General features: G+C 39.4%; 5 protein-coding genes across 5 annotated transcripts; 1 reads left to right on the top strand and 4 right to left on the bottom strand.

The window, feature by feature from the left end:
* Positions 1-218: 218 nt before the first annotated feature.
* On the bottom strand, positions 219-8335 carry nf2b (neurofibromin 2b (merlin)). Its single transcript, XM_043221153.1, has 17 exons — positions 7736-8335; positions 7023-7129; positions 6811-6936; positions 6591-6713; positions 6344-6427; positions 6186-6254; positions 5998-6080; positions 5837-5912; positions 5491-5628; positions 5231-5305; positions 5044-5157; positions 4597-4719; positions 4128-4345; positions 3426-3528; positions 3196-3335; positions 2970-3120; positions 219-1829 (listed from the first exon to the last, which is right to left on the bottom strand). The coding sequence occupies exons 2-17, from the start codon at positions 7110-7112 to the stop codon at positions 1782-1784; spliced, it is 1761 nt and encodes a 586-aa protein (XP_043077088.1). The 5' UTR covers positions 7113-7129; positions 7736-8335; the 3' UTR covers positions 219-1781.
* mettl27 (methyltransferase like 27) lies at positions 7317-10568 on the top strand. The gene is made up of 6 exons (XM_043221154.1): positions 7317-7435; positions 8407-8528; positions 8607-8735; positions 8843-8978; positions 9223-9315; positions 9810-10568. The coding sequence occupies exons 1-6, from the start codon at positions 7405-7407 to the stop codon at positions 10016-10018; spliced, it is 720 nt and encodes a 239-aa protein (XP_043077089.1). The 5' UTR covers positions 7317-7404; the 3' UTR covers positions 10019-10568.
* A 95-nt stretch (positions 10569-10663) lies between these two features.
* Positions 10664-15330, bottom strand: cldn30 (claudin 30). Its single transcript, XM_043221155.1, is given in 2 exon segments — positions 10664-12460; positions 14749-15330. Coding segments are annotated over 2 exon segments (1455 nt in total). The 5' UTR covers positions 15234-15330; the 3' UTR covers positions 10664-11490.
* Positions 15331-17572: 2242 nt separating this feature from the next.
* Positions 17573-19910, bottom strand: LOC122326294 (claudin-4). Its single transcript, XM_043221049.1, has one exon. The coding sequence runs from the start codon at positions 18810-18812 to the stop codon at positions 18246-18248; it is 567 nt and encodes a 188-aa protein (XP_043076984.1). The 5' UTR covers positions 18813-19910; the 3' UTR covers positions 17573-18245.
* A 153-nt stretch (positions 19911-20063) lies between these two features.
* On the bottom strand, positions 20064-20843 carry cldnd (claudin d). The gene has a single exon (XM_043221046.1). The coding sequence runs from the start codon at positions 20798-20800 to the stop codon at positions 20174-20176; it is 627 nt and encodes a 208-aa protein (XP_043076981.1). The 5' UTR covers positions 20801-20843; the 3' UTR covers positions 20064-20173.
* Between the last annotated feature and the right edge of the window lie 19 nt (positions 20844-20862).

Raw genomic sequence — 20862 nt, 5'->3', positions numbered from 1 at the left:
TCTTTTGGCAGCGGCTGGAACATTTTTTATTTTTTGAGACGCCATCGACTCTTTTCCCTTCGTGTTTTAACCTCAAGAGACAAACACTGAAGCACTGGATGTTCTGCAGATAAACTAGCGTGAAATAAATGGTCTGACACACGAATTGGATTTCTGTGTTTTGATCTCCTGTTTTTTCCACAGCACCCGCATCAGAAGACAAAGCACAAAAACCCTCGAACGCATCTTTGCAGTTTATTTGTGTATCAGTTTACAATTCACTGCACGTGATATTGCTGCACGTCCACATTCATACGGACAAACCGTGTCTGAATCCATGGCACGCGTATTAAACAGAGGCAACTTGTGCTGTGACAGGTTTTTCAAAAATCAAACACAGAGTGGAAATGATCATGCAAAAAAAAAAAAAAAAAAAAGTTATTTTTGTGGTGCAGATGGATAAAAACAAACACAAACTTGGTTGTGGCATTCATTAAAACATGAACAATTGCCTAAGACATCTCAAGCTAATGTGCACAGTCATGCTGACGATAACAGGAATGTCTCGCACTTAAACTAAGACTCAGCAATGCATGTAGTGTATTTACAAAAGTTATTGCTCGAAAATCCATTAATGCTGCTAAATGCTGTAACATAATGAGGCATAACAACCTTTCAGCTCCTCCAACGTCATTAACGACTCGTCCCTTTATACGCGAGCGCTTGTCTCGCATCAACATTTCAGCAACAATTTATACCTAAAAGCATTCAAAAATGAGTGCAAAATGTGTGTCCTGCGTAACTGGATGCATCGCGTTTTGAAACAAAAAGGACATTCCGATAACAGCAAAAAAACTATTCTAAATGGAATAAACAGAATCTGAAATGTTACTCCGATGTAAATGTGCCGAAATGTCAACATGGCTCATAACCACCGCGACACGAAGTCCAAGCGTCGGTCGTTTTAGGAATAGAAAACGGTAGATGAACCGATAAATCTGCCTGTGTATCACTATATCAGAAACTGTCACGGATTCAAAAAACACTCAGAGTCTGAGTCTCCAGCCAAAAAATTGATGAGTACGGCATATTTATAAACAGAGAGGCCATCAATCACCCTCCGTTCCTGAATATAATCGAGTAGTTACAGCTTGTCGAGTGGGTTATACGAGCCGTCATACCGCGGGAAAGAGTGCATCGGTAGAGAATCATTCAGCCCAATGAGTAGTGCAAGCTTTTCCAAAAGGCGTCGAAGTGTACTGGAAAATATCAATCATCTACACGTTCAATAAGCACCAAAGGGGAAAAAAAAACACAATACACAGTTCAAAACATGCAAATACATCAAATGATTTGACACTGGCTGATGTTGTAGTTTAAACCACGATCTGTGGCACTTGTTAAAGGCACCTAGTGTTAAACCGATCGGGCATCCCGAAGGAAAAGAGTAAGTCTTAGTATTCCTGGTGGCTTCATTAGCATTCAAAGGTTTGAGAATTCTGAAGGCACTGTCTGTATCAGAAGCGTCCCTTAATACCTTGCATATCCAGCAAATAAACTTGGCGGGCGAACAGGCGGTTTCATGTGCCTGAGAGTGCCAAGCAATTTGTGGTAGTAGTAAAACACGAATTGAAGTGTACGCGAAACAAAAGTAAAAGAAATATATTAATCTTAAAAAGCACAGTATATGAGGTTGCCGCATTTTTTTTTTTTTGGTGTACGTGCACGCTTCAGTGATAGCTGCGAACCGCTCCTCCGAGAGCCTCCTGCTCCTCAAACCAAACAGAGACTGGATTGTTCTTTCACACTTCCTCATAGAAGGCCATCTGAGCCATGTAGGCAGAATTTCTCTGCAACAGACAGAGCCGGCAGAATAAGAACACTGTTACAGTCTTGTGGGGAATGCAAACTATTTCATGATGGGAACTGGAAAAAAAAAACGTCATTGTCTACTGATTGAATTCTACTAAAACATTCATGCAATTTGACTGCAAAGATAGACTTTGTGGTTCAGCGCAAGTAGCCAATATAATTAATAAATAATTAAAATCCTTATTCGTGACCCTGGACCACAAAACAAAGTCTTTAGTCACTGAGTATATTTGAAGCAATAGCCAAAAATACATTGTATGGGTCAAAATTATCAACTTTTTTTATGCCTAAAATCATCTTCCATTAAGATACTTATAGTTAAATATATTAGAATTTAAATTTTGATGATAATATGTGTTCCTATGAACTTCATTTGGACAACCATACATAAATAGAAAGGTTTTTTTTTTTTTTCACACAAATTCAGCATTGATGAGACATCTTTTAACAAAAAAAAACAAATCTTGCTGACCACCGAATGGGGTGTGCAGTATATATTATCTGCGATAATGTTGTAATTTTTTTTAAATGTTAATCTTACAAATGTGATATTGATTTTTAACAACAGTTCAATAAACAAGAAGCAAATTAAGAGACTTTTGTTTTTATAGACACCATATTACTAGTTTCTGCCAACAAAAATAACTCCAAACACTTTTGAATCTCTGAGCATGTTTTGTTCCTGAATGAATCAACCGTTTAAAAGATTTGGTTCAAACTAAATGACTCATTTAACAGTGACTTGCTGAAACCTATTGGCAGTTTTAATTAAAGGTAAAAATGCCCTTAAACCGTGTTTAACTCAATTCAATCTTATTGAAAAAGATTCATTTCTATCTGTGTGAACTGACCAGCACACAGAATATGAGGAGTGTCACGTGATCCTTAAAAAAAACGTATTAATTTAACTGTCTGATGAATAGTATAAAAAAAGAGCAAGGATTATTTGAAATTTCAAAAACCCCTGCTGAATAAATCTTACTGACCTCAAACTTCTGAATGGTTGGTATAATTATTTTTAATTTCTGCAGGATATTCAACCCAAAACCATGTATCAAAGTATATATTTCCAGTAAATTAGTTGCGGTGAGCATTCATTGTGTGTGAGAGTTTCTTACATTGCTGTGGGGAATATAAGGAGGTTCAGCGTAACTCCTGATACTGTAGAGGCCAGCCTGTTGCTGCTCTTCCAACTTCAAGGATTCAATCTCTGATTTGAGCTCCTTCAGCTGATCTTGAAGATGTTTGCTCTTCTCCATGTACTCTAGCCTACACACACAAGATGACGGATATTTAGCTTCAGTTTTCAGCAGTTCTTCAGACAGAATGGGATCAAATGCGTACCGTTCTCTCTCAATCTCCATAGAAAGTCTTTTCATGTCCGAATCCTTGAAATCCATTCTGATGGAGCTGCCCACGTCCACAGCCATATCTGGGCTCTCTGGCCCAGGGGGTGGAGGAGGGCTGGAGTATGCTGCTATTAACTAAATGCATGACACAAATGACATGTTTTTAAAGTGTAATAAGCATGATAAACAACAGAATACTTTCCTAACGCGTCGTAGCAACATTACAGGGTATGTCGATTTGGTGATTTCCAGGAGTTTCTGCTTTGCCCTCCGTTCCGCATCTTTAGCCTCGTTCAGATCCTGTTTCAGGTGGTCTGCCTCCTTCAATCTGAAGCACAAAGCACAAAACGAGATTTAATCTTCTCTAATTAAATGTCTCCGTACTACTTGATTCTAGATAGAGAGGGAAAAAAGACGAGAACATAGTGTGAAGTATTTTAATTTAATTCATGAAGAAAAACCACTTACTGGTCCAACTTTCTGTTTACTTGAATAATCAATTGGAAAAACTTGAAGAAATGTTTAATTAAGAGAGATTAACTGAATGTTTACACTGGTGGCAAAAGTTTGTAATAAATAAGAACTTTAACAGTTTGAAAGTGTTTTTTTATTGTTATTTATTCACATGATGGCAAAGGTGCATTAGCCTAGTCTTCAGTTTTTTCTGAACATTCATACATATAAACACACACACACACGTATAATGGTGTGACAAAAATATAACTTGAATTAAGAAAATAAATAAGGTAACTGTAGGGCAGCAAGATACTGCCAATTCAAAAGGGGAAGGTTTATGCAGGAAGCACAACTGCGGCTTATTATCCGATATCGATTTATCGGCGATGGACTCAAATAAGCCGATAAAATCGGCACAATTACATATCGGCCTGGCTCTAGTATCATCTACTGACAACCCTACTGACTCACCTCCTCTCCGACTGCTCAACGAGCTTAACCGCCAGTTGTTCTGCTTCTCTCATCTTCTGCTCCATCAGTCTCTTCTCCTCTTTGGTTTTGAGAGCTGTGACCTCCAGCCTCTGTCTCTCCTGTTCTGCTTCAGCTGCTTTGTGGGCCAGTAGTTTGGCCTCCTCCTCTGCGATCTGGGCTTTCTCTGCCAGAAGGTCGGCCGTCTCCTCAGAGCGCAGCTGTAGAAAGAGAGACAGATAAGAAAGGCTTACCGGATCAGGCTCAGGGAGTCTCGGAGCATGGATGGAATTCTAATGGGAGTCCAGGACAATGGTTTGGACCTTAATAGCTCTGCAGTTCATCTCAAATTTACGTCTGGACCACATACTTTTATACCGCTGGGGCTATGAGGACATATATTACAAGCTGGAGGGGAGCAGAAAGTAAACTATTTGGCATCACTCAATTTCAAGCTTGGCAAAACCCTCACTAGAGCTTCATTGGCCATTCGAGCCTCGTCCTGTAGCTGGAACAGACGACGCTCCATCTCTTCTTTCGCTCGCTCCGCTTCCTCCCTCATCTGCTTCTCTCGTGCAAGAATCTGACGCTCGACCTGAACACACACACAGAAAGACGATGGGAGAGATCAGGCACAAGATAATACAAGATGACACTAAACACAAAAAAAAACTAAATCTAATTTATTCATGTACATGGCGTATTTTGTTTATATTTTCAAACACATCGCTTATGGACATTGCTCCAAAAGTACATTTATTTTGTATGTAATACAGTAAAAAAAGTTATTTGCAATAGTATTTCACAATCTTAAAATAAGAATTTGAACATTTTATTTATTTGATGGCAAAGACATTAAATGAATAATTCCGGAGAATGAAAACATTAAACTAATGAATGGAAGTGAAAAATGACTGACCTTTTTCCTGGCCTTCTCCTCTTTGGCCTGCGCCTTCATCTGTTGGACCTCTATGGAATCCACCTTCCTCCTCCTCATGAACAGGTCATGGTTTCCAATACACAGCTGTAAGATCTAATTTACACAAATGACATTAGCAGCTATTCTGAAACGCTTTAATACAGAAACACTTATGAAAGCAACTTACCAGTTTGTTAACTCTGAGCTGAGAGGAATAGAATTTAAAAACTTCCTTTTTCTTGTCCAACGGTTTGATGGTAAACTGAGAAGAGACACATACAATATGTTTGAGGAATTCTCTATTATTAATAATTAGGCTGTAATTTCAATTATTGTGATTTTAGGTTTGCGGTTTTATTGTAAGGTGCCCTCGAGAGTCAGGTGAGGCTCATATACATAAAACGCAAATTAAAAATAACATGCTTGGTGAAGAATTTCTCTTCCAACCTCCTTCTCGCTGTACGAGATGTTTCGGATTCCACTCCATGGGAAGGATTTGTTAGGGCTGAGCTTGTTGTTGGGGCTGTAGATGTGAAGACCCTGAGCATCAACTCCAAGAAGCAGCTCTGTGTCCCTCTTATTTTGCTGTGAGATTTAATTCATCATTTATAATTCATTGACTATAACTTGGTGGTAACGACAAACAAGAAACATCAAAATATACCAACAGAAATGCAATCATTCTAACTGATCTCAATTCTGAGTATCAATAAACACAGTGAGATCCAAACATCTGAGACGACCAGCGTACATTAAAAACAATTGTAAAAGATAAATAAAAATAGAGACCTACCGTAATAGAAAAGTAACTAACTCCGTACATCTCTAGATCCTGTGCTATTTTTAGATACTCCATCTCAGCCTCGTCCCTACAAACACAAAAGAAATGTAGTATGCCTTTATATCCAGAAATGTAGAGCTCACATGGACCCCACAGGATATGCACAGCCTTACCTTGTGATATTTCTGTGTTCAGCATACCAAGCGGTTATCTTCTCTTCCCACATGTCTGGAGTCATCTGGTACTGCATCAGCACCTGGACAATTAAGCACAGAAATCAAACACACAAGTCACGTTAATAAATGCAAATGCTGGAGATTGACAAATGAACCCATTCTCAGGCGGTATATCAATTACTCACTCTTTTGGGCAGAAGTTCATCTTGAGCTAAAAAACCTGGCTTGTGAAAGTTTGGATCATAGTCCCCATACTGCACAAAGGAAGACAAGCAGGAAATATTTTAATAGACACTATATAATTAGATGCAGCCTATGGTTGAAAACCGATATGGAGACCCACCTTGGCTTGAACAGCATATGATGCCAAAAGAACAGAGGCTTCTGGAGAGCAAAATATTTCCTCATCTAGTATCTGCTTCTTGACCTTCGTACAGAAACAGGAAGAGTTTTCATTTCAACCTCAGAAGACCTTTTCTCAAAGAAAACATGATAAATCCTTGCAAAATTCAAAAAAGGGTTTCTGTAGAGCGGAAAAGACCATCATGGACAGAAATCACGCCAGGTTCACAAGAACAACTCCCACATACTTGTAAGAAAAAGAGGTGCTGAGTAATTTCCTGAACGAGCTCGTCCTCGACTTTCTCAGGGAAGAATTTGGCGAGAAAATGAAATGTTATCGGAGAGTCCTTTGGAACTTCTTGATCCAAAACCTAGATGGATATAAAAATCCAACAAACTTGTCAGAGTAATTCCTATATTAATATATAAAGCTCTCTGGACCAGCTCTACACTACGGTTACATCTCACCCGTTTATCCGGCTTCAGCCAGGCATAAGTGTCTTTCACCGTGTATCGAAGGCCAAAGAACCACGTTTCCCTCAAACCAATGGTACGGCACACCAGGTCAAATAAATCTTTCCCTTTCCATTTGACCTGTATGACACAGATAAACACAAAAAGATAATAATACAGGCAGACAGAAACCTAAAACGCACAGTAATGCGTGCATAAACATTTACCTCACAACTGAACTCCATTTCAGCATCCATGGTGCTGACTTTGACTTTAAAAGTCTTTGGTTGCTTCTTTTTAAGACCCAAAATCGACATTGTGACTTCTTAAGCACCTACAGAACAAAGCGTTATTGTGAAATTCAAGTATATTTTACATAACTGAGAATTTATTCATAAAGGCAGTCGTACAGCTGAGGAAATCTATCTACAAATGAAGGAATAAATAAAGGAACCTTTTTAGAAATCTCTCTCTCTCTCTCTCTCTCTCTCTCTCTCTCTCTATAAGCATGTAACATATAATTAATTAAATACTTCATATTCTCAGCGTTCTCATTAGTGCAGCACGCTTATATCTATACTAAGGTTAAGTTCTACTTTCACAATTCGCATGGCAGATGCATGGAGTCAGACGAACACAGGTAGGTCGCATACACGCTAATGAATATTTACATGCAATGCTGTAGATTGAAGACTTCTATTCATTTTCAAGAAGACATTCGGTTTTTATCTCTAGTCTGCCACGTTATAACGAGCGAACAAGCTTATACGACTTAACAAAGCTTGAAGTTCTCACTTTAAACCCATCACGAAACACTGAGCTAGCTAGCGCGTTTTCTCCGTTAGCAGCGACGAAATGTCACATTAAGCTGTAAAGACGATATTTCACAATATAGTTCTTAAGATTGAGGAATGAAACCGACTAAATATCAGTGAGTTACCTTGAATAGTTTATATGCTGAAACAGGCCCGATCCACGGCGAGGAGTTTCCAGTCTCTCCGCTAAACCACAACAATGCAAACCGGATTCGGTCTGTTCCCCTACATGGAAATCGCTATAAAGAAGTCGAAAAGCCTTTAAAACTATTTAAAAGCGTCCATTTTCTTATTAATCCATCAGCTGGGCGGTTGTGGAATATAAATCTGAAGCTATGTTGAGCAGAATGTGTTGGACAGAGTTTAGACTACTTTGTTGTTGATTTTCTTTACCGCCCTCTACTGGAAATAAAGAAGAATAACAATTTAAGTAATTTTCAATACTACAGTGATTTATGTGCACACTGTCAGTTAAATAACATTTTAATGAGAGATGAGATCTTATTAAAATGTGATTTAGTAAGATAGATTAATCTGTAATGTTTAATTTGACGTTTTATGCACATATTTGACACAAGTTTCATATATTTGCATGTAGTGGTATTTTGAAAATTATGTACATGATTTGTCTAAATATTTCTGTGATTTTTATCCAAATGCAATCCGCAGTGCATCTGTACGTGTACAGATACTTTTATATAAACGTCATATAAATGTATGGACTTTTCACAAGGTCATAAAAGTATTTTGAAAGAAATTCTGAAAGAAATCAGAAGGTGTGTAACTTTTCCTAAAGGAATGGCAAACAGCAGTCGGGCCTTTTCTGATGTGAGGAATGTGATCCTGTCAGCCCATAAAAACACAGGGGCCCAAGATAAGATTGGCTTCTATGATACCTGGGCTGAAAACTATGAGCAGGTACGCATTCAGGCACCCAGTACTTTTCCCGGTACTTCTTCGGTAAAAACTATTTTCATGTGTAATTTCCTTTCACAGGATGTAGCGCTGCTGGATTACCGCGCTCCCTTGTTAGCGGCGGAGTGTGTGAGCTCATTTTTCAGAGGTGACAGAGAGAAGGCCGCTGTCCTGGATGTGGCCTGTGGAACAGGCCTGGTCTCTGCACATGTAAGCGTTGCTTTATTTGAATTCTGGTGGGCAAAAGACAACGTGATAAACCTGGTGAAGCGAAGAGTGATGTTTTTTTTCCCTCAATCCCGTTTGTTTGGGGAAAGCTGAAGAACATGGGGTTTCGCCATTTTGTTGGAATAGATGGAAGTCCGAAGATGCTGGAGCTGGCAAAGCAAACTGAACTTTATCAGCAGCTTACGCAATGTCTGCTTGGTCAAGATGAAATTCCTGCTGAATCTGGTAACCACGCTGTGGACTTTTAATGCTTTTACTGTCAAAATGTAATCTGTATTTTCTTATCAGAAATGCCTGTTTGGATGTCATGTTGCAATTTCGGACTGTTGTAATGAAGATAACAAGATACGGAGTTATTAAAACCGTAACTTGAAAAGAATATCGTATAAAGAACAAGGAATCCAAATTTTGGTTTTTAGGTTTTATAATAACCTGCATCATAAAACATGCCTTTTTCTCTTTGTCTCAGAAACATATGACGTTGTAATAATCGTTGGAGCTTTGAGTGTTGGGCATGTACCTTTAACAGTCATCAGGGAGCTCTGGGATGCCACAAAACCAGGTAACCTGTCCATTTTACAGCTGCTTTCGAAAAAACGAAAACCTCTGCAGGCCGTATACAGAGAAAGGAAGGCAACAAGCCTAAATGTTCCTATCGCATTTCACTGCCTGTGATATCCCACAATCCTGCGGGTTCAGTCCCATGAAACTTTAGCAGTGTGGAAGTCATCAAAGTTAGCGGTCAGTTTGTGTGTGAATGTAAGCTTTTCGACACATTTCTAGTGAGAAGTTAGCGCTGTGGTAACTCAATACTTGCTTAGTTTTCACAAAAGCCCTCGCTAATTAGTTGTAGAACGTTAAACTATTTCGCGACTCCGTCCAAAATCAGCTTCCCGCGCAAATCACATCTGCCTAAGCTTTCAGACACAGCCCCGCAGTGTTATTATTCAAGAACCTTTTGGTTTTATTAATGGGGTGCCATTGATAGACTTTCGGATGCGTGTAGAGCGTGTCACTTTCAGACGTTTTCCTAAACTCTGTCATTCTCTGTAACAGGTGGCTATGTGTGCATGACTACAAGAGGAAACACTGATAACCGGGAGTACAAGGCTCAACTGGAACAAATGATCAGAGCGCTCGAGGAAGAGCAGAAATGGAGCCGTGTGACTGTAGTTGAGGTGGAGGAGTGGGAGAAGGCCGTTTCAAAACAGGAAAGCGGGTACATTCCGGGCGTCATTTATTTGTGTCAGAAAGGTTTTAAATAAAGTCTGTGATTTTAGAACCACACAAGGGAAACCCAAATATGACCAAATATGCTCAACAATCCATGCATCTGTTCTTATTCCACCAGCAGGTGGTGGCATTTTGTCAGAAGTTATATGACCACTTGTTTTGAAAATGCTTTTTTTCCCCCCAGAGAAGATCCACGATAAGAGAAAAGCTTAAACATGATCTATTTGTTTGTTTTGGCACCAAATTATTTCACCTGGCACTGGTACGCAGTGCAGCCATTTGACAAACTTTAAGGTTTTTGTTCAAGTAAAGTCCATGAACCTTAAGGATATTGTGAAAAAATGTCTAAGGTGTGTGGTTACAAATCTACCATTCCCCAGTTACATCTAACCTTTCGGTATGCCACTCCTCGATACTCAGACACTAAACTTTTGAAACTGCCATTTCCGCTGGTGTCATGTGACAAAAATAAAGCACACAAACAGATTGTAGAGTGCGTGCTATGAATAAGATTATTGCACGTTGTTGTTAAAACTGCATTAAACTGTATGTGATAAAATAAACAGCAATACCTAACAGTGACCATTGAAACGTGTTTGATTTTGTGTCCATATTTCAGATATAAAGTAATAAGTAAGAAAATGAACATATTCCAAAATAACAGAGTAGATATAAAATTAGTTTAAGTCCTTTTATAAACATTCATAACAGGTTCACAGGCATTCAGGAAGCATTGAGCAATTTAATGAATTGAAATTTCAAGCAAAATGGATAAACATTAAGATTTTAATTTTGTTTTTATCACTTCAGCTCAAGCTTCACTACAGCACACTCTTTTTAAACACTCTGTGTCTCGACAAATGCAAAGAGCTTTCGTGAGGTGACACTTTCTGTTGAACCGGTTTGGCCTGGATCTGCCGTTCCATTCAGTGCTCAAGCTGACATACATGAAAAGCTAACAATAAAAAGAGTGTTACAAGAGGGAAAAGATTTGAACAAAACCATTGTCCATCTCTGAAAGACCACCTGTGTGGCCAAGATCATAGCAGTTCTTTTATATGACAACTAGAAAATATTCATTCCTAGCAGGGAAACAACATGGTATTTGAATAAAACTGACAAATTTCCTTACGTTTGTTAAGGAGGCGTAAGCTATTTTTACGCTATAAAGGAGAACTGTGCTTACAATCATGAACATACATTAAATTTACACACAAAAGCTATTAAAATTAACTATAAAACAGCATAATAATCATCACTGCTGAGGTCCGAGTATAAGTTACAGTGCAAATCTTCATCTCGATCAGCTGCACTTCCTAAAGTACCTCAAATTCTCTAAAAATATCAGTATAAACTAACTAAGATCATTATCAGTGCTAAGGTTCAGCCACCAACATATTCTTCATTTGATCACACACAGTGCTATGGCAGATATGAGACTGTCCAAGTGCATGCAAGTCCTTCAATCAATGGCAAGATTTGACATTTCCAGGTGTCTCCTTATTTAAATGTATGTCTTGGGAGCATCTTCAGTCTCGGTAGGTTCAGAGGCAGCCAGCGTCTGATCCAAACCCTCATTGATCAGCTGGGACTTAGTTGACGCCCCCTCATCCTGCTCAGATTCTGGCATCATTTCGACTCTGGCAAGCTGAGACTTTGTAGTTGACGGCCTGCTCTGCTGGGAGCCCACAGAAGGAGGTCCGCCATGATTCAAAGGAGCTTTCTGACTCCACTGGGACCTCACAGATGGAGCGGCACTCTGCAGCGACCTCACAGAGACGGGCCGCATCCTCTGGGAGCCCGCCCTGCTGGACCCCGCCTGCGAAGAGCGCACGATCAGGTACTTGACTGAGCGGCCGCTGTCGTCTTCTGCTTTTTCTTTGCAGATAGTGGTGCAGAGCATTCCTCCTCCCAAAATGAGGACGATGGACGCACCCCAACCGAGGTAAATGGCACCACCGATCTCCCTTCGCTGCGAATCTGCCATCTGTGGGTTGTAAAACGCTCTCACCACAATGCCGGCCGACCAGGAGACGGGGATCATGCAGAGAACTCCGGCGACAATCAGCGTGACGCCGGCTGCTGTGGCTATCCTGGCTTTGGATCTTTTGGAGCGGTCCATGAAGATGGTGCACTTTCCTCCGATGAAGGCTAAAACAAGGCCCACTGCTCCCAAAAGGACCGTCATCACCGTGAGGGCCCGAGCCGCCTGTAGATCCGTGCCTAGCGCGAGCGTTGATTCATACGGTTTGCACTGCATTTGACCTGTGCTTTGGATCACGCAGCTCATCCAAATGCCCTCCCACATGATCTCCGAAGTTACAATGGTGGTCCCAATGAAGGCCGTCACACGCCACATTGGCATGATGCAGGACAGGAGGGCTCCCACCCATCCCAGTAACGCCAAGGCGCTAGCTAGCATGTGCATGCCCAGAGAAACCATCTCGCTGAGATTCAGTTAGCCACGTCCACAGCTACACTAAGGCCTCTTCTCACCGGTTAAAGCCTTTTTGAAGGCCTTGTAGTGTTTCCTTCTTCACTCATTCCTGTCTGCCGCTCAGCTTTCACTCTGGGGACAGTGATGAGGTGTTTGTATGCTAAAAAGGGAATGACTGAGGAGGCGTGTGCAGTTAAACAAACCATGCCTCCATTAGCCCGCACGCTACCAGACTAACCAGATTCCATCTTCTAGCCATGGACTTTATGGGCGGTTCGTGTAAGAAGAGGTAGATGGACTCCTGTTTAGTTGGGAAGTTGCATTAGGCTTTTGAAAATGGCTCAGGTGTTTGTGCGTCACTTACATTTAGGTATCCAGATACGGTTTGATCTCACACTTTTGTTCCTCTGTTTGAGGTTTTAGAGATTTGTTTGGCGCTCTGACCACCAAGATAGCCTGTATATTTAATGGCATAATCATTTTTGTACGTTAAAAAGGAAAATCCTGTCATCGTTTACTCACATTTTAAACCTGTATTATGTTTCTGTGCAACATAATAGAAGATATTTTGAATATTGCTGCAATTAATCACATCCAAAATAAAAGTCTTAGTTTATTCTGTGTGTGTCTGTTTTAAAAAAGTACTTAAAATATAGTGCATCATTTTTGCAAGCCTCTTTTTAAACAATTTTCACATTGAATTTAAAGCAATATTACCAAAAATCTTTAGTTGGTGATTCTTAAAATGTTTATTTTGCTCAAATTTATTGGTTGGTGTAACAATATTTTAAGCAGCTTTTGTTTTTTAAATGTAATTTATTTCTACCATTAAAGTTTTGTTTAACTAATTATACAATACAAGTTACATTATACAAGTTCTGAGAAAGAAAATAACAGATAGTTTGGAACGATATTGGTTGAATTATTGAATTATTATTACAGAATTAATTTCTGGGTGAACTATCCCTTTTGAATGAATGATTGCGCTACTATACAGACATTCATATATGATGCACATGTAATAGAAGAGAATTGGGTTAACTTATTGAAAGGACTAAAGAGTGTGTTTCAGTTGTAAACTGTAAATTGTTAAAGAATGATCTGAATGCCAAACAGGATTGTTGTTCCTGTGTTTACAGTCTTACTGTTCACCTGTACGATAAGACATGATGAGTCACAGAGTATTTATTTTAAAAATTTTCTTAAGGTCTTAAAACAACAGTGAAGAGATTGCTAAAGTCGCTCATTACAATAAGATTTTGTTGTCCTCATACCTAAGGGTTAAAACTTTAGATGTGAGTCATGTAATGGTATGAAAAAAAAAAAAAACAGTTTCTTCCTGTTGCAAACTTAAGCATGCGGGAATACATAGACAGTCACAATGTTTGAGTGCAATAATAATATTTATTGAGTATACAATGCTACATATCATATGAACAATGGCTATGAAAATAACTATGAGAATCACAGTTTCATAAAATGTTTGAAAAGTCTGACAAAAGTATCAACGTACATTTTTAATATACAATAATAATAAAAAATATGTTATACACAGCTGTTTAAAAAATCGGGTTCAGTAATTTGAAATAAAAGTACATAAAAATACATTTATTTATCAACTAACAATTTAAATCATTCAAAAGTGACAGAGAAAACATTTATAATGTTACATAAGCTTTCTGTTCCTTTGAACTTTCATTAAATTATCTAAAAATGCATTGAAAAAGTTATATGAAATTGAAACAATGTTTCACAACATTACTATTTTAGATTAAAGAAATGGATGCTTGGTGAACATAAGACTTTATTAAAAAATAATAATGATTAAAAAAAAAACATATCAAATACAACCTCATACTTTTGAATGGTAGTTTATCTTATGTGAGCAATTATGTTGAATGAAAGACGAAACAAAAGTATTTGCTATTTGTTGTCAAATTCAACACTCAACATTAGATAAAACTGTTTGGGAATGGAGGGTCTTAAGGATACGACAGCAGCACTTTCAAAGTACATAATTTGATTTGCACATTTCTTCCATTAATATATATTCCATGAAAATATCTGGGCATGTGTAACGCCTTTCTATTTTGTGGCAATGCACATTCCAGTACTCACTAAATGCTTTTATCTTCATTTCAGTTCCTCTTCATCATTTTTTAAATCAGTCCTTTTTTTCACACATAAGCTTTGCTGCTGTCCACAGACCTGGCTTTTGAATACATGACGTTATGGCGTTCTTCCTCACGAGGTGGGCACGAGCCGCAGAGGAGACCTCCGCCCAGAAGCAGCAAACCTGCAGAAGCCCAGCCAACGTAAAGCGACTCCCCAAGCTCCCTCTTCTGACCTTCCACCAACAAAGGGTTGTAGAAGTCCCTGATTATGGTATTCGCGGTCCAGCAGACAGGGACGAGGACAAGAAGTCCAGCAATGATGAAGGTGACGCCACTGGCGATAGCGACCTTCGCTTTAGACGCCTCTTCTTCCACAAAGTTGGTGCACTTTCCTCCCACGATGCTCAGGAGGATTCCAACGACCCCAGCGATGATGGCGACGATCACCAAGGCTCTGGCGCCCTGCAGATCTTGAGGAAGAGCCAGCAGAGAGTCGTAGACCTTACACTGCATTTGTCCTGTGCTCTGGACCACGCAGTTCATCCACAATCCTTCCCAAATGACCTGCGAGGTCACAATGTTGGCTCCGATGAAGGCAGACACCTTCCAGTTGGGCAAGCCACAGATGACGATGCTTCCCAAGAAGCCGACCGTGGCCACGCAGATTCCCAAGATTTGGCATCCCGAAGACGGCATGTTTCTGAACTTGTCGCCTTGAAGCAATGAATACGGACAGACGTTCCTGTTATCCCCAGAGGCTGTTAGCTTTGTCCCTGCATCGTTACACACAACATCTCTTATAGGTGAGGAGGAAACCAGTTTTAAGGTCTTTCCAGCTAGACTTGTTTCGTCCTATTACTGGCCAGAGCAAATGTTTAGCCAAAGCTGCCAAACTAGTTTTGTTCGAATGGACCCACATTGGAAACTGGAAGTGTTTTGTTTCAAAATGTATTTGTCTAGTCTAGTGAAGCTTGTGTTGTGTAAAAGGAAAATCTGGTCACAATTTATATTAGGTGACCTTGACTACTATGTACTTACGTTGAAAGAAAAGTACAGTGGTGCAGTATTGAGGTCATGTTGTATTGTAAAAACACTTTTGCTGCTTTTAAGGTGGAATATGAGTAAGGTTAGGGACAGGTTTGGTGGTATGGGTGGGTTGAAGGGTAGGTTAAGGTGTAAGGGATGGGTCAACAGGGAAATTTTAAATGTAATTACAGATGTAACTACATATAGGTATTTTTAAAATATAAGTACAATGTGCAATGTATGTACACAATAAGTGCATTGTGTCTTTTTAATATATAGTCTTTTTAAAATACAGTATGAATTAGAATTTCTGTCTTCTCTTTGAGCGCAAATTATAGTTATAATGTCGACTATAAAGATGGAATACATACTTGATTATTAAAATTGGACATATTTTCAAATGGTATACACTTGGTGACTTTTTAATTGATTGATCAGTTCCAAAAAATGCTGGTAATTACAAAAATTGTATTTTAAATTTATGTTATTGTGAGGGAAATGTGGGGAAAAAAAGTGAACAGAAATGCTGTTTCTGCATATTCATCCTCCTAGAATCTAAGCTCAGTTTAACACATCTTCTTCTTGCTGTTTATTTGTATAGCACATTTAAAAACAACTCACGCTGACCAAAGTGCTTTCCAGTAAGACGTCATATAAAACAGATCACCTGAAATAAAAACAAGAGGAAGATTTAAACATTACATAAACAATAACCACAAAATCATCAGATATACCAGCTAGCACACACCATGTGCTTGAGCAAGTAAGTGGCCCCTCAGAAGTAGTTTTTGGGGTTTTTTTATGAACTGCTAATTTCCAGTGGCAGGTCATTCCAGAAGTGTGCCATCTATTAATTAATCTCATGATAGCAAGTCATTAGATCACCTGCATTCAGTGGAAGATAGCGTTGTGCATCATCTGTTTTGTGAAATCATACATTGTATTTATGACAATAAAACCAATAGGAAGTATTTCATGAAAATAAAACGCATGGGTCCCAAATTTGATCTCAGGGGAACCCCACAAAAAGAAACTGCAGAATCAGAAAAGTAATTGCCCAACTTATCTACAGGACTTTAAGTAAGAGCAAACCATTAGAGAGCATTTGCCCTAATGCCTACCCATTGACTTAACTGGTTTTAAAGGCTATCACAAGCAATAGTGTTAAATGTGGCCGTAAGGTCAAGAAGAATCAACATGGCACCCTTTCCTGAATCTAGAGCAAGCACTGTGTACTTTTAAAAGGGCAGTCTCTGCTATATTTTGATCTAAAACCAGACTAATAATCCAAAACTGAATTTTTGTTTAAAAGAACCATTTTTATGCTCCTATAAGAGTCCATGGGTTACATCTAGCAGCACTTGTATTGTTATTGTCGCACTGAGTACTAATGTTTGAATTTATGATTTATTTTTTTTAATATATAATACAGTTGGTGTATATGTATATTTGACATTATCATTTCTCTCTCTCTCTCTCTCTCTCTCTCTCTCTCGTGTATCTGAAAGAGATGTTACCAATCTGTGGTTTTCCTGTGGAAATGGGATATTTCTACACTGTTCAAATGGGGGTTTTTTTGAGCCGTAAGTTGAAAGGACAACACCTGGACCACCCCAGAATGTAATTGAGCAGGTTATGAGTAGCAACTGTCCTGGTTTTGGTACCCAGACCTGTCTGTCATGTCTGCATTCATGCTAAAGTGTCTTACCACAAAAGATATAAAAATATTCTATCCCCTATAACTGTATATAAACTCTAATACATGGCTGTGTAAATGTTTATTTGTTTATATCTATGTTAAAGCCACCCTCCTGCTCTTTTGCTTCTGCCACTTTCAAAGGATGTCATCTTTTTAGTTTGTTTACTTTAAAATATTCCACACAATATTCTTGTGACTTATTCTTCAGTCGAACCTGTGCTAAATATGCCTATAATTTGTATTCTCATTCTGTTCTTCAAATTGGAAAAAGTAAAACTCAAAAACAATTTACATGAAAAGAGACAAGAAATGCATTAAGTAGTAGTATTTATTTGACATTTTCACATTTATATAAGATAAGACTAAATATTTAAAATACTGCTAGTTTGTTACTAGTTGGTAAATTTAAAGCCAACTGAAATCTTATAACTATATACATCAAATGACTGAACACTACAGAAGACATTTGAGTCTGCAAATGCATAGAAAATTGTGACAAAATAAAGACATATTATCATACACTGTTTCTGAGCAGTAACAATTGCACTGTATTGTTCTTTTAAAATTTTCCTTTTATTCTTAAAAATAAAAATGTCATTTAAAAATCATTTTTGTTTCCTTTTTATATATTTATATATTATAATTTTTTCGTTTGTACAATCACTGATTGTTTTAATCTTCTTTCTGTAAAGCATGCTTTGAATTACCATTTAAAATGATCATTCATACAATATGCATGAAATGTGCTGTAACAATTAACTTTCCTTGATATGCCCGTATTATTTAATCATATCCTATGCAACATATAAATATACATAAGCGTGTTTGAAGCTTTTCCTTGCGCAACTGGCATTTTTACAAATGCTAAAGTGTTGAGTCCATATGCCAGAGGTTGACTTAACCAAAGGATTTAATTATATCATTCGCCAGACACAATCAGACGCATCCCTTGAGTCGCGTGAGGGTCAGCCAAAACATCTGGGTCAACATCTGTTGGAGTACGAGCTGATCAGCAGCCCACCACCTACAATCAGCAAAACACCGGCCACCCATCCTACATAGATGGAGGCTCCCAGCTCTCCTTTTCTCCCAGATATTGCTTGAGGATTATAGAAGTCCACGATGATAACGTACGCCGACCAGCTGACAGCAATGAGACACATTACACCCGCAACTATAAAGACTGCACCAGCGGCTATTCCAGTGTTAGTCTTTTTAAGCTGCTCTTCTCTGTAAAAGTTGGTGCAATCGGCTCCGACAACGAACAGTCCGACGGCGAGCGCACTGACAGCGATAGAGGCACAGATCAACGCTCGAGCCGCCTGGAGATCTTGAGTCAGAGCCAGGATGGAGTCGTACGCTTTGCACTGCATATGACCGGTGCTCTGCAGGACGCAGTTCATCCACAAGCCTTCCCAGAAAACCTGTGCCGTCACGATGTTTGCTGCCACGAAGGCCGTCACTTTCCACATAGGCAATGCACACACCAGGATAATACCGCATAGGCCCAGCAAAGCCAGACTTACAGCCAGGATTTGTCGTCTCCTCATCTTTTACGGAACAAAGGAGATTCATCTGCAAGTAAAAGAGAGGAAAACAGTGAAGCTGTAAGAGCGAACAACTATTGACAAAGTGAATGCTCTTCCTTGTTGTGCCTCAGGTATTGGTATTTGAACAAAGAGAAAGCAAAGCAAGGGGAGGAGACCCGTATAGAGTTTCCTGCTCAACTTGATTCTTCTACACAGTATGTCCACAATAAGGACAGATTCATGGAAAAAGTGACTTTAAGCAAGAGCTAGCCTAAATTGAAAACACTGAAAGTGACGTGGTTTAACTTAAGTGATGGTTCGTCCATAATGAAAATTCCTTTTGCGTCCAAAATGATATACACAAACTAAACACCACAGTATTGTGTAGTATGAATTATACAAAGTTATTTTATCAAACATCAGTAACACCTCCCCCTTTAATATGCAATTAAAACTGCGACAGTTCAGTGCATAAAGTGTCCATTATAGCTTTACTTTTTTAAATAAATGAAGTGCATCATTCAAGCAATCCTTTGCTTTTTGGAATTTTCAGTATGAACAATACTTGCAATATTAATACAAGAAAATGTAGAACAGCGCACAAACACTGGAATGCGCCTTTATTTACTCACCCTTTCCAAACGCCATTTATTTTGCATAATCGTTTTCATAAACCAACAGAGACTCCAAAAATGGTGACAAGTTTCATACGTTTTATCATGAGCTTCACAAATGAACTTATGCATTGAAGCCTAAATGCAAACAGACGTAAAAAAACCAAAATGAAGGCTAAACGAACACCACCATTGTTGATTTTCGAGCACCACTTTACAAGCTTCCACAAGGGTTTTCCCTGAAGGTTTGAGTTAGAATAGTTTAGAACGAGGCCATACTATCAGATAATTGAGAACAGCCTGGTTACAAAATATTGTCCCTCGTGTTCAGCAGAACAAAGACGTTCACACAAATCTGGAACTACTCTAGAGGGAGTAAGTGATAGGATGAGTTTTTGGACTACAAACCTTAGTTTCCCCATTACAGGACAATGGAAGTGAAGATGCCAACTAATTTCTTATTTGTCTGATGAAAAGGTCATTTCCCCCTGCAGCTATGGACAGGTTCACATTTGAAATATTAAATCCAAATCTATGGACTGCGTAGTGTTGATTAAGACTAGACATAACTTTAGAGTCTTGAGCTTGTTAAAGCAAAGCAATTAGCTCCCCTCAATACTTGGTTAGGCTAAATAGAAAAAGAGAAGTCAACCCAACGTAAAAAGAAAGAATTTATTAAATTAAAAAAAGTCATGCAAGACTAGAGTAAAAAGTTAAGCTCTTCCTTTACAAACAGGAGAATTCATTTCAGTCCAGAAAGTCTGCGTTTCACACATAGGCTCCTGGAGCAGACCTCGGAGCGGAGTACTTAACGGAGTAACCACGATCGTCGCTCTTTGGACACTGGCAGCAGAGAAGGGCTCCCCCGATGATCAACAGACCAGACGCGCCCCAGCCGATGAACAGCGACGCCCCCAGCTCCCGCTTCTGAGCCTCGGACAGAACGGGGTTGTAGAAGTCCCTGATGACGGTGTTCGCGCACCAGCAGACCGGGATCAGACACAGAACGCCACCCACAAGGAAGAAGACGCCGGCCGCGACCCCCACTTTAGCCTTCGCGTCCCGTTCTTCAATGCAGTTGGTGCACTTGCCTCCGGCGATGGCCAGGAGAACTCCCAAGAAGGTCACGAGGATGGAGATGATGACAAGCGCTCGAGCCGCCTGGAGATCCTGCGGCAGCGCCAGCATGGAGTCGTAGACCTTGCACTGCATCTGTCCCGTGCTCTGCTGCACGCAGCTCATCCAGAGGCCTTCCCAGAAGATCTGCGCGGTCACGATGTTGGTGCCAATAAACGCCGTCACTTTCCACAGCGGAAGCGCGCAGATAATGATGTCTCCCAACCAACCGATGACCGCGAGGGCAAGGGCCAAAATCTGAAGTCCAGCAGAAGCCATTCCTTTTCGTTAGTGCGCAAAGCAGTAGACTCTAACAAACGAATCGCCGATAAAATTATTTA

This window comes from Puntigrus tetrazona, chromosome 21 (assembly GCF_018831695.1).
Source record: "Puntigrus tetrazona isolate hp1 chromosome 21, ASM1883169v1, whole genome shotgun sequence".
In the NCBI taxonomy this organism is placed as follows: domain Eukaryota; kingdom Metazoa; phylum Chordata; class Actinopteri; order Cypriniformes; family Cyprinidae; genus Puntigrus; species Puntigrus tetrazona.
Note: the sequence above shows the minus strand (reverse complement) of the source record. Positions and strands in the feature narration are given on the sequence as shown.